The sequence below is a fragment of the Nannobrachium achirus genome (genome assembly GCF_963921795.1).
Source record: "Nannobrachium achirus genome assembly, chromosome: 14".
NCBI classification, from domain to species: domain Eukaryota; kingdom Metazoa; phylum Chordata; class Actinopteri; order Myctophiformes; family Myctophidae; genus Nannobrachium; species Nannobrachium achirus.
Window position 1 is genome coordinate 41462183 of NC_137821.1, and position 13173 is coordinate 41475355.

The 13173-nt window shown below is 42.5% G+C and overlaps 1 protein-coding gene across 2 annotated transcripts in view; it reads left to right on the top strand.

The window, feature by feature from the left end:
• Window positions 1-306: 306 nt before the first annotated feature.
• actn3b (actinin alpha 3b) overlaps window positions 307-13173 on the top strand; it is a gene marked incomplete at both ends in the record, with an annotated part of 52872 nt that continues 40005 nt past the window's right edge. Inside the window, one exon of one of the 2 annotated variants that reach the window (XM_080742176.1) lies at window positions 307-438. In XM_080742176.1, coding sequence (XP_080598302.1) covers window positions 307-438 — 132 coding nt within the window. The remainder of the gene's footprint in view (window positions 439-13173) is intronic. The other variant, XM_080742177.1, reaches the window with a different exon arrangement.

Below are 13173 nucleotides of genomic sequence, written 5' to 3' on the forward strand. Positions count from 1 at the left end.
CCCTTTCCCCATACTTATTGGGGTGCGGTCACGTGGGCCCACGTTTGACCAGGAAAGGAGCAGCTTGCAGCGGCTACAGTGGGAGCACCACCTCCGCACGCACCAGTGGAGCCTTTCTCTGTCTCATCTTGTCTCTCTCTTCTCTTGTCTTGTCTCTCTCCCCCCCAACACGTCGTCCCGAGGAGGTTCCCCCCCACAAGAAAACTTTTGTCCCCCCGGGTCGTTTTTAAGTTTTGATACTTTTATTTTTTCTTACGTATAATAGAAGGACCTTAGAAGTCCTGACCCAAGAGCAAGGCGTGCAAGATGATGGCAGTCGAGCAAATGAGTTACAACACCTCGTACCAGATAAGCCAGGAACAGGTTTACATGACTCAGGAGGATGACTGGGACAGAGACCTGTTGCTGGACCCGGCCTGGGAGAAGCAGCAGAGAAAGGTATGTTCACATGTTATCTGGTGTTACTGTAATCATAACAATAATTATTCTACCTGAGTGGGGAAAAAAAATGTAAACGTATACTAGGGATCAGCAACCTTTTTGACATGAAGTCAGTGTGCCATGTCAACACTACGTTTAATTATAACATAGACCTACACAAAATATATCTGACAGACTTTGATTGTCCATACATGTTGTCCATTTTTCTTCTTCACCATTTTTCTTTCACTGATCAGAATGTAATTATGAGCATTAGACTTTTGGGGGCAATAACCCTAAATCCCAGACTCTTTCCCCACCCAGTTGGAGTTGACAGTTTGAATTAATGTAGTAATCTAATAATCTTAAATAAAAATCATCTTGCAGTTGCCAGTGTGCCAGTGATCACCCCTCCCCTGTGCCAATGTTGGCAGTGCCTAAGGTTGCCCACCCCTGATTGTATACACATTTAACTTGATAGGATGTTAATGTGGCCCTCGGATTTGTTGAGCTGTTTGCATGAAAACAGTGAATAAAGTGTTAACGTGCACAGTGGGAGGTTATTGCTTGGTTTAGGAAAGAGGCCATTAGGTGTTTTAGCAGCTGTGTTCCCTCAAGTTCCATTGGAGGCTGTGTGAGCCCACACATCACACAGCCCAGATATTTTAAGTCGTGCAACTTTCTCAGTGTTGTCTTTCAGTTACCCCCAACTGCCTCGTGAAGACGGTCTAAATATAACCCCCCGAGTCCTCCTCGTCCGTCCACCATTTGAATGATAAGCAATAAAATAATACTGAAGAACGTGCGTATTTACGCACGGGCTTACGTCTGACGTCTCCATTTGGCGCACTCTTGAATTACTCCACCCAAACTAAGTGCATTTTAATTCATAAAAACTCCTAAAGCAAAGCAAATTAAATGTCCCTGAAAGCAGAGTTCGAAAATACAAATGTGTTATGAAAGTGGCAATACCAAACAAAAGCTTGCATGCTAATTTGGTCTTTTATTAGCCATGCAAACAGAAGCCACGCAAACCTCACGTTTTGTAGTGAGAACTCGGTAGGCCTGCTACAGTTTGACAGTTCGGGGTGACAGTGTGGTTGTCATGGGTGACCAGCTGGCCTTGTGCTGGAGACGAGTGAAACAGGTGCGTTTAATGAGCTGTCAGTGCTAAAAGTCATTGGGCCGAGATGACGTCGGTGTGCCACCTAAACTTGGACAATCACACACCACAGCACAATGGCCAATTCAGCTTTATGACTATGTTTACATTGACACGCTACACACACACACACACACACACACACACACCACACACACACACACACACACACACACACACACACACACACACACACACTGACAGACACACACACACACACACACACACACACACACATGCTGCCTTATTACATTGCATTGCCATGGGTTGTCACTGCAAAGGCATTGCCTGCCAGTCATAATTGTGATTCATCCTTTATTGGTAGGGGGACATTTTTTGGCCAAGTCTTGATGGCTATGAAATATGAATTATGAATCATTAGATCTCTTCAGTCAGATGACTGCAATGTCAGGAGGACGTGGCTGTTCTTTACCGTCCATTCTAAACCACAACTTCTGGGTCAAGAAGCTGAAAATAGCCATATGCTAAATCTGTCACGTCATTTACAGTCAATTAGCCTACACTACAATCACAGCTGTGATTGAAATCCTGCTAGATGAAGCTGAAAATAACTACCAGCTCTCTTTGTAATGTGATTTTTCTTTTACAATACTACAGACTACATGATTACGTTTCTTGTTTCAAAACCACTTGTGATGTATTGTCGCTTTCTGTTACATGGAGGAACAACATCCCCAGCACCAGTTCCAACAAAACATGTTTCAGGAGGAGTGCAGATAGATCCATTGAATTATGCAAAATGGCCCCCCACTTTTAGAAGCTCGGAGCGCAGGGGATCCTTCTCGGTTTGACAAGCCTGAGAGAACTCAACAGATGGCCGCGCCCAGAGAGAGAGACAGGGAGAGGGAGATGGCAAAGCTAGTGGATATACGCCCCGGGTTGGTTTCACGAACCCACAAATACACATCCACCTAAAAATACTTTTCAACTTGCCGTGCACCCCTTCCCCTCCTTCCTCTCCCCTCCTCTAGTCTCTCCTTCCTCCAGCTCTCGCTCTCTCTCACTCCGTCTCTTCCTCCATCAGCTTGAGCACTTCCTCCTCCTGCCCCCCACTTTCTCCTCTTTTCACCCTCTCTCTCTCTCTCTCTCTCTCTCTCTCTCTCTCTCTCTCTCTCAACTTGTTGAGGTGGCATACCTTTAGCTCACTGGTGCAATGCCACCCTTATTTCTTCTTTGCAAGTGGTCCTTGCCTTTAGTTTTTTTTTACACTTGTAACATGATAGAACACGGCTTGTTAAACCCAGCACAAAACACGCCATCCATTTCCATTTAACTTCACCTCTCAACCTCCCGGGGGAGTAGGTCACAGTATGCGGCTGCTCTCCTCGGCATGTAAAATCCAGCTTAAGGCGCTGATATCAGGCCGTAAATATAGATTGAGCATCATTTTGCGGTGTAATGAATCTGAAAGGAAACCCCTCCGCCACCTGTTGTGTTCTCTGCCCCCCGGCCTTGAGATTTCACTGGAAAAATCGACTCACCACTTGACACAGTAATAAAATGTTTGTCAACACAAAGTGATGTCGAATCCGATACCAGCCTTTCGAAATAGGCAGTGTGTTTGTGCTTGCATACCGGTAGATATGTGCCCGTGATGATTGCATTGGTATGTGCATGTGGTAGTGTGTGTACTCGCATTGGTTGTGTGTGTGTTGTGTGTCTGTGTGATTGTGCGCGCATGCTTGTCTGACTTGTCCATTACAACATTGGTGTAAATTTATCATAATTGTCAAAACTTTAGCTACAAATTCCCTGCATGGCAGAGAAAGAGAGAGAGATAAATTATGCTTAATAGGAGGCGTAGCTGACAACGGAACCTTCTGCGAGACAACTCATCGCACAAGGGATGTCAAAAAAGAATGAAATACATATAGAGTTATGGTAGAAAAAGTGTCTTACATCACTCCTGCCTTTGACAGTAGCCCACTCAGAAATGCCCATAACTCAAAACGTCTTTCTCCCACTCGAGGTGAAAGCAAGATCAAGAATAAAAGTTCTTATTGGCCACAGCAGACAGCTTGGAGGCAAAATCGAGATATATCCGGATAGCTGTGGGTGGAAAACGGATGTTTACGTTAAAGATCTAAAGCCTATTGATGCCCGCTTTGCCTGAAGCTACAAAAGAAGCTTAGAGATTTCTCTTCTTTTCTTTATTTTTATTTTGCAGAAAAAACAACCACTCATTTCTTGTACAGTAGAATCAATAGCCTGTTTGAAGATGAACTCTTGTGATGTGAATTGTGAAAGCCGGAAGGCCTGTCTTAAAGCCAACAAAGAAGATGGTTAATGAGTATATGTTATAAATGACTAAGTGTTGCTGCTGTTATCGCGTTTGTTCCTTTAAGAGGATTTGTGTGGGCCTGTATAACATCAATATCTAGTTTTGTTGTTTTATGTGGCGTAGCCCCGATTTAAAGACAACTAAATCTCATGAACACATTATCTAGACTTGAAAACTGAAATATCACACGGTCGGTCTGAGTGTTCAGCTGCTAACCGGCTAGCAGTCTGCCTACTTGCGCTAACCTATAAATATCCATTGCATAGGACAAGCAGCGGTCTCATTGGCTCAGCTGGGCCCATTAGCAACAGAGGATGGTGAATGTACACTATGTGTACGGCCACAGGGGAATTGGCATCCCATCTGGTCAAATTAAGTTGACATTTTGTTGTCCCAGGAAGTGTAAAACTTGTCACTTGTGGTGCTTCACTGTGTCAGGACTGCAGTGTAAATGAACTCAATCAAAGCAGCAATTCTGGGGCATAGCTAGTGGTGTTTATTCTTGGAGTTTTAGCCTAATACAATACACCATAGATCAGCTGTTATTAGCTGTGATGCTGTTCAGACCTCTAGTAGTCAGAAGGTCATTGGTTCACCTCCCAGCCCCTGGTAGTCCTGAGCAAGACACACTTAATCCTAACTGGTGTTCCCCCATCATAACCATCTGAGCAGCCATCAGATGGCTGAATCTGAAAACGATTTCCCCCCGCTGGACTATAAGGTCTACAAAAATGAATGAATAGGCCTGGACGACGGCAGGCGTAGACGTCCAGGCACCTAGGCTGTTAATCCAGCCTGACAGTGTGTCGCGGGTTCAAGTCCCGATCCCGATGACCTTTGCTGCGTGTCACTCCCCATCTCTCTCTACCCATTTCCTCTACAGTACAGTCTACTAACGCTGCACTATCCAATAAAGGCAGATAAAGCCTAAAAAGATATTTTAAAATAAATAATGATAATCAAGCATCAAATCTAAAACCAATGATACTAGTGCATTCATCATAAGATGTATGTTGCGAGGCTTGAGTTATCCTTAAGAATCACATACTTTCTCATCTATTCGATTCTATTCTAGTTCCAGGGTGTTTAAAAAGGAAGAGCCGAACATTGAGTGAAGTTATGCGGTACATACAGCAATGCAACATAAATTATGTATCTACTACTAGTAGCTCTATGTAGGCAAGTTGATATCCCGCGATCCTGTGTCATGTAATCTCTTGTAGTCTAATCTGATTTGGTGTTTTACAGCTCTGCCAGTAGACCTGGAGCCACATGAGGTCACTGATGTCACTTCCCATCTGACAGCTTCTGTGACACAGCAATCCCTTTACTGTTTTTACACCTGTGAGAAATTGAGGGTTTGCCTTTCAGATTCAGACTGAGATTATATTTATCTTTAAATTGATCCAAATAGATTATTTGGTCATTATTTGTATGAATACGCACATGCACATCAATTCTGCCAGCACCATTTTCAAATCTCATTACAGTAAATGGCTCTCGGTTTCTTGTTAAAAATACTTTTTGGTTGTTAAGTCTTGGTTGCACATGCTGAGAGTTGGTTGTACTGAAAAAGCAGTTTGCTCTTTTGCCCTCCTGAACTCTTCAAAGTTAACATACTAGTCCCATACTTACCTGAGATACTGTATGTGATGAAATGCCATCACTGTTGTAGTTTAGGGGGCTTTCCATGTATAATAAGAAAGTACTGGATAGCAACATTGAGCCCAATTTAATTTATGCATTGTACCATTGTACAAGAAGGTATAAACTAGCCATTATAACTTGTCATCCATGGGGATTCCTGTGTTATGCCTTCTCCTATAACTAAATGGGGCTATAGACACATTTAGTTCTAATTTATGTATTTTGCAATGTAAATTAAATAGTTGTAGACAATGAAAAAGAGGAATCATTAGCCTATGAAGTGAGCTCTCGAATGGTTTTGTCTTTAAGTGCTGGACTGAGATCAACCTCCCTTCCAAGTTCCTCCAGACCCTGATCTTGGAAATAAGTACAACTATTTAGATATCGCCCTTTAATCTGGGATTTTCATAATCATATGATATAATATGAAAATAGCAGATCTACAAGCTCACAATGCATAATATTGCAACACATTGTGAGATTTTTATTGTATTGTTGATGGGCTGGTTTCAGGGAAGAGATTTGGTGTAGAGGGGAAATAGGAGTGGGGCAAGGGTAGACACCTGGGGTGAAGTATATCGTTGTATGGAAGTGGACTGGAGACAGATTACCTATTACATATACATGTCCTGTAAGGTTTGCTTCCTGCAACAGCCAGCGTGTTTAGAATCTGAAACCCAAGAAAAAGATTTAAGTAGTTAAGAAAGGCATTTTGCCCTGCTAGTCCAGCTCCATAGAGGTGTACTCACCTTACCCACTCACCTAATTCCTGGACGCACTGGGGCGGACATCTTAGATTCACACCCATGATTCACTCTGTCAGGGTCAAGCGATCCCAGTGCAGCAACCCTAGCCCCTCTGCCGAGGTGAGCCATGGACCCTGCGAAATATTTCATGCAAAGAAGCTAGCCTATTACAGTTTTATTTCTATAAAGCATTTTTAAGTTGAGCTTGTCTAATGTTTTGCAGATTCTCCACAATAATGTGTTTTTTTTTTATCATGGCACACACTGTTTAGGCTTTCCTATAATGTAATTCTTTTATAAACTAAAATACATAAATCTCACGCACAAGAAGACAGCCAAGCAACAAAATCAAACAATTGCCAATTGACGAAATGACACGTTTCGTTTTCACCATTGGACGTTTGAGTGAAGACGACGCAAGACGTACAAAGTTAAGGAAGGACAAAAATAGATGCCCACTTGAGTTAAATAAACAACACAAGCATGCACAAGCATAAGCATTTAAAAGAGATGACTGGGATAATAATAATAACTTTATAAGATTAGGAATTAGGATAGGATTAATGAATACACTGTACTGGTGAGTTATGTCTAAGAGTGTATGGGGGGTAAAAGTAAGAAGAGAGGTGAGACTGCCTGCTGTAGTCAGATCAAATAGCAGTTGCTATTCCAGAAGCTGTGTCCATGTAGGGAGGCTTCTATAAACTGCTTTAGGGCAGCCACGGGAGGCCACACGAAGGGCTGAGGAGTGTGTGTGTGTGTGTGTGTGTGTGTGTGTGTGTGTGTGCGTGTGTGCGCGTGTGTGTGTGTCCGTGCACGTGGGCATGCTGCGTGTGCGTGCGTGCGTCCGATACAATCGTTTATATTCTTACAATTCCGTCTGGGAAAAAATTGGCATACACAGCATGTGTTTTAAGAGGATACGTGTGTTTGACTTCTCAGGAGTGTTGAAGACATACCGGTAGTTTGTGTTTCAAAGTTGCAATGCCTGAAAGCAGGACACACTATACACCCACATTGTCAGAATGCAGAGCGTGAAAGTAGAACCGCTGACTGATGGGCGGCCATCTTGGATCTGATCAGAGCTGTCCTCTATCACTGTGTGAGTGTGAGCAAAAATGGCTCCTCAACTCTTTATAACATTGAGTGTTTATATGACGTGTAGTCGAAAGTTAAACATGTCAGTTTGTTGCTTCTGTCCGTGAGAGGTAAATAAAACCATGTGTGTCGTTGTGTGCTGGCTATTCCCTGATTTCTATGATATTATCGAGCCACGCACCTTAAAGACTTGTTTAACCTGTAGTGTTGCAGTGGGCCTTCAGCTTTGCAGTCATTTCTCTTCATATAATGTGTAGTAACATTTATTTGAACAGCATTTTGATGTACTGTACCGTGCTAGAATTAGGCTACTGTAGATTCTATTCCAGCGGGACCTTCGCTCACTGTCCATGAGCCAAAGAGGTTCCCGTTACACATTTGGGATCTCCATTAGTGGCAAATGGTGAGGAGGATGAGTTTTTTACCTTCTGAACTGAACCCCTCCTACAGAATGTTAACCAAACTAACACTGCACATGATGTGAGTGTTATAGCAATCTGTATAATCAGTTTAATGTAAACCCATTCATAGTATGCTCTCTGTTGGTCACAGTTGTGTTCCATTCCCCCCTTTGGTGGTCCAAATGGTGACCTGCGTGGTGTTATATAAGGAAGCAGATTGTGGCAAGCTGTCGAGTTTATGGCCTCAGTAACAACAGCCCAAACACTGGGCACAAACACACAACAGTATGTGTTACCTCATGTCATAGTCACTTGTGCCGCGTTATTTGATCAAACGAGGTTGTTGGGTATTAAAGCTGTTTAATAATGTCACCGTCCACACATAGGGACAGTCCCCCTGGGCTGGGAAAGGGTCCCGGTTTGATTCTGGCATCATGTCGTAGACTAGTCCTTGAGCAAGGCACGTTTATCCCTTGATCCCCTGATTGTTGACAGAACACAATTCAGGCATTTAGCAGACGCTCTTAATCCAGAGCGATTTACAATAAGCAACGATATTACCAATACATCAACATCAATACATCAAATGCATAGAAATAGTATTCTAAGAAAAAAGAACGTAGGTAGACCAAGCACCTATTCAGTAAAAGCTTTATATAAAACCTAAAAAATGCTATCTAACTTTCATGTATGGTCCTCCTGAATAGAATGATATTCTTATTAGGAATCAAAACTCGATGTGTTCAACGAGAATGAGCCTTGGCATGACAACACATTTAGCACGATGTCATGCTAACAAGTTTTGCTATAACATCTTTCTGGACAGTTCTGAAACTGATGTAAGGGCATGTAACTAAATGATGATAACTCAATATTCTTTCCTCGGTTAATGTTTCGGTTTTGAGCAGCTTAAACATAATAGAAAATACTGTTATAACCTATATGGTGTAATTGTAGGAAGCAATGTTAATTAACATAATATCAACAACATCAAACAAAGAGACATATATTTGGACCAAACTTGAAACAAACTGTCTTCTTTATTGCATTTCATCCTTTAGATTAGAGATGGTTGATGATATCAACCCGCGATATTATCGACTGATTTTAACTTAAAAATTTAATATTGGATAATTTGGATTATACGTAAATGTATCGGTTTTTATTCATTAGTTGATCTTCTGTAGGCTATTGTGCACAGAGAATGATTACATTTGGAAAGCCTTGTTGCATTTACAAATGCATCCAGTGGGGGCATCATAATAAAATGTGTTAATTCCATGACAGGAGCGAGATATGTGATGTTGTTACCTGACATTGTTTTGGTGAAGAAGAAAAAAACTGCATAATCGGTATCGGCTAATATCTGAATTGGGAATTAACAGTTGAACAAGATCATAAAATTTGATATTGGCAAAAAAAGCCAATGTTATATCAACAGTTGAATATTGAGGATTCTTATTTGTTGTTAATTGAGGTCTGACCTTTACACAGCAACAGTCACACTTAGTCACACTGTATAGATTCTAAAAATAACAACATAATCACCGTGGAAATGGCAATGTCAGCAGTGTCTAAAACAGTAGATTGATGTTTAAATTGGATGAGATGTGTTGATTTTGACTCATTTCAATGACCCTAAATCAGTTATTCTACAGGGCTGAGTAACTGGTCTCAAGGTCGGCCATGATTAGCTCTTTACGCGATCAAAATGAATCGTGGGAAATCTAGGCTTGTCACAGGTTACCATCAGGGCATAGTCAATTAATCCATGAATCTGTCGCTTTGGTCTTAGTTGACCAAGACTGTTAGTCCTTTTCTCCCCTTCATGCACATGAACGTTTTGATATCATATAGTTTTGAGTTGACATCAATAAACTGGCATTGGCAACTGCGGCTCTACTCTTAATGATTTGTTCTTTAACCACAGACATCCTTCCTTACTGTAGGTCACTTGTCAAGCGTCAGCCGTCATGATCAAGTCGCCTGTCGTTGTGGAATTAGCTGATTCTAGAAATGCCTGGACAGTTTTGCAGCGTATTTCAGAGCAGCGAACTGGACCACTGAAATTAGAACCCCGCTCACCTCCTCCCTCTCCTCCTCCTCCCCTCCTCCCAGCCCTAGGCCAGGCGCACGGTCATAAATCTCTGGCACCTTGTTGAGCCAATTTGTCTGCCTCATTGTCACTCAGGACGCCCAGGGCACAGTAAATGATGAAGGACAGAGCGTGCCTGCCGCTGCTGCCGCCTCTGCCAAACCCCCGGAAACCCGCTCACTCACCTTTTGTTCTCCGCCATCAATCAAAACGATTTCACATCAATCCTTTTGTTTTAATGGCTAAAAAAACGTTGACACGGCAAGAGAGAGGGCATGAAAATAATGTCACGGCAAACTGTTGAGAGCTCCCTGGAAGCTGAATGTGTAAAGTCGAGGTGTGCGACCGACCGCAGGCTTAGCGTTTAGAGATGCTTGCCACGGATTAACCAAAAGCTGAAAAAAATAGAGCTTATCTGTCACCTACATTGTGCACAAAAAACCCTCCAGTCCTCTCGCATCCCTGTTTACTCTTCTCTCACATCTATAAACCCCAGACATCTGATGAGTGTGGCCAGAGCTGCAAGTGCAAATCACACACACCAACACTCACTCATTCATGTGTGCACATACATACACATAAGGACAAGGACACACTTCTGGAAGAAGTTTAGTGGCTTCGATTTGACATCAGCAAACTGCACCAGTGTGTGAGGGGAAGGAATACATCGTCACTGTCGGGCAGAGACCTTGTATCTCCAAGTTTCAAATGTGTAGCCTACGTTTTTCTTTTCATAAAGTAAAGCCCTGCTTCACCATACAAGACTGTCGCAGAATTCTACTAGTGCGAGGCGTTGTGTGCTTGTAGATCATCTAATTTCACTATTTTAAATCATTTTTAAAATGATAGATACAAAACTAACGGTTATGGACATACAAGGTTTGAATGTTACCACCCGACAACAACGATAGCCAGGCCTATACTGTAAACACTAAGTGGTGCTTGGAATTGGGGATGTAACCATGACGATGATAATGCACGTATAGATGGCCTGGTGTTTTACAGAATCAGGTTGCTATTGTCTATGATATCCCTTTTATTAACATACATATTCCGTGCTTTTTGTTACATTATGTGTGGGTTGTTTTTGTGTGGGTTGTTTTTATCCATTATATTTCTAAGCTGTAGTTGTGATCTCAGATTGATGAAGGGACAGATGAAATTACACATTGTTCCATCCAGTGCATTGCTACTTTGAATGTAATGTGTGACTTTGAATCCCACTTTTATAACTGATTGGTTAATAAGCATATAGTCATTGTGTAAGCTTTAGCTGTTGTAAGTCTTACACAAATCTTAGTAAGTGTGTGTGTGTGTGTGTGTGTGTGTGTGTGTGTGTGTGTGTGTGTGTGTGTGTGTGTGTGTGTGTGTGTGTGTGTGTGTGTGTGTGTGTGTGTGTGTGTGTGTGTGTGTGTGTGTGTGTGTGTGTGTGTGTGTGTGTGTGTGTGTGTGTGTGTGCGTGCGTGCGTGTGTGTGTGTGGCGACGGGGGATAGATCTGTTGCGTCATGTCTAGCTCACTAGAATCCCTTTTACCCACAGCATGGCGCGCGCGCACACACACACACACACACACACACACACACACACACACACACACACACACACACACACACACACACACACACACACACACACAGACAATGAGAGCAAAGTTGTCCTAGGCCTTTTGATCCTCTAAACATAGACATGAATATGTATCATTTGGACTGGGGCCCTACACAGGGCTGACAATAGGTCCATGTCAGCAGTCTTAGAGGGCTCATATCTCTCAGTCTCCTCTTGTCCACACTGTGATCCCCTGCACCGGGGAGGTTAGGAGACCAATCAGTTCCTGTTCTGTTCATTCAGCACAAATGTAGTTTGAAAAGTGCAGTATTAAAGAGCCTTGCTTTATCCTTATACTTATCCTCATGAAGCGTAACATCGTCCCTATCCTGGGCTGATAATAGGCAAAAAGTCTGAAATAATTGGCAACATTCAATGAAATTGTACAGGATATTTTTAGCGAATAGAGGGGGGGGAAGAGAAATGGACCAATTATAGACCCTGGGGGACCCCAGGTTAATAAATTACTCATGGAGGATCCTTTCCAATCTTTTCAACTCTGAGGAAAATATACACTTCTTGGACAGGCTTAAATAGGAAGGAGATGACTTAAAGCGTACCCTATTTTTCCAAATAGCAGCCCGGGGCGTTTAATTTGCAAAATCGATTTGAACCCCCGGCTGGTTAATTGGTGCCCGGGCCGGCAGCTATTTGCGATATTTATTTACGTCCATTTGAATGGCAGGCTATGCGGAAAACAGTGTCAGACTCAGACCCCCAGCAGTTATTTGGAAATATACACGGTATATTATTTTCTTTCTTCCAGTTAAGTAAGGCTGCCTTTTCTCACCAGCAATGAATAAATTAATTTGTTACTGCAGCTTCATTTAGGGTAGTGGCCTAGCGGGGCACCTCTTTGCACTGTTATTACCTCCCGCTCTAAATTGCCCTGAATTGGTGTCTGCCGATGAGTCAGCTCCTCTTCCATCCTTCAGATCATATCCCCTCCTGTCTAATAAAGTGGTAATGTCATGAAAACACACCCACACAACCAACAAAGTGGCCATTTCGTCTTGTTGCACTTTTTCCGTTGCTTCAGCACTTTTCATATTAGTGTTTGTCTAGTTTTTTGCATCATAAGCCTCCGCATGGACATTGTGAACTTTGTTCTGATGCAATGTGCATTCCTCTACACTTATTTCAGGACAGAGAGAAATATGTTTTGGCTGTTGGCTAGACCACCGGGGCCAGACCAACAGATAGCCTTTGACTGACATTCACTGAGTGATGAAGTAACTGCATTTCTTCAGGCAGTTATCAGCATAACAACGGGATAGCCAGACTAGCAATAATACCTCAGTCATTTAACTAACTGATGTTGGGGACCTTCAGGCAGTTATCAGCATAACAACGGGATAGCCAGACTAGCAATAATACCTCAGTCATTTAACTAACTGATGTTGGGGACTGCCAGTTGAAAGATGCACAGCTGGAGATGTTCGGTTTGGTTCTCACCAACATATTTCTTTTTGGTGTAAATTACATGGGGATCGGTGCCAATGAAGTACCCTTGATGCGATGGCATGCATTATAACTAAGCCTAATGCTAAGGCTTAAGCCTAACAATAAGCCTAACATAACATTTTTCAGACTTTTAGGATGTTGTGTAATAACAATGTTGTAATGTGGATCGGCATTCAGTAAAGCACCTCTGCTCCAATGCCAAACTTGGGATCTGGTCAGGGCATATTAATGT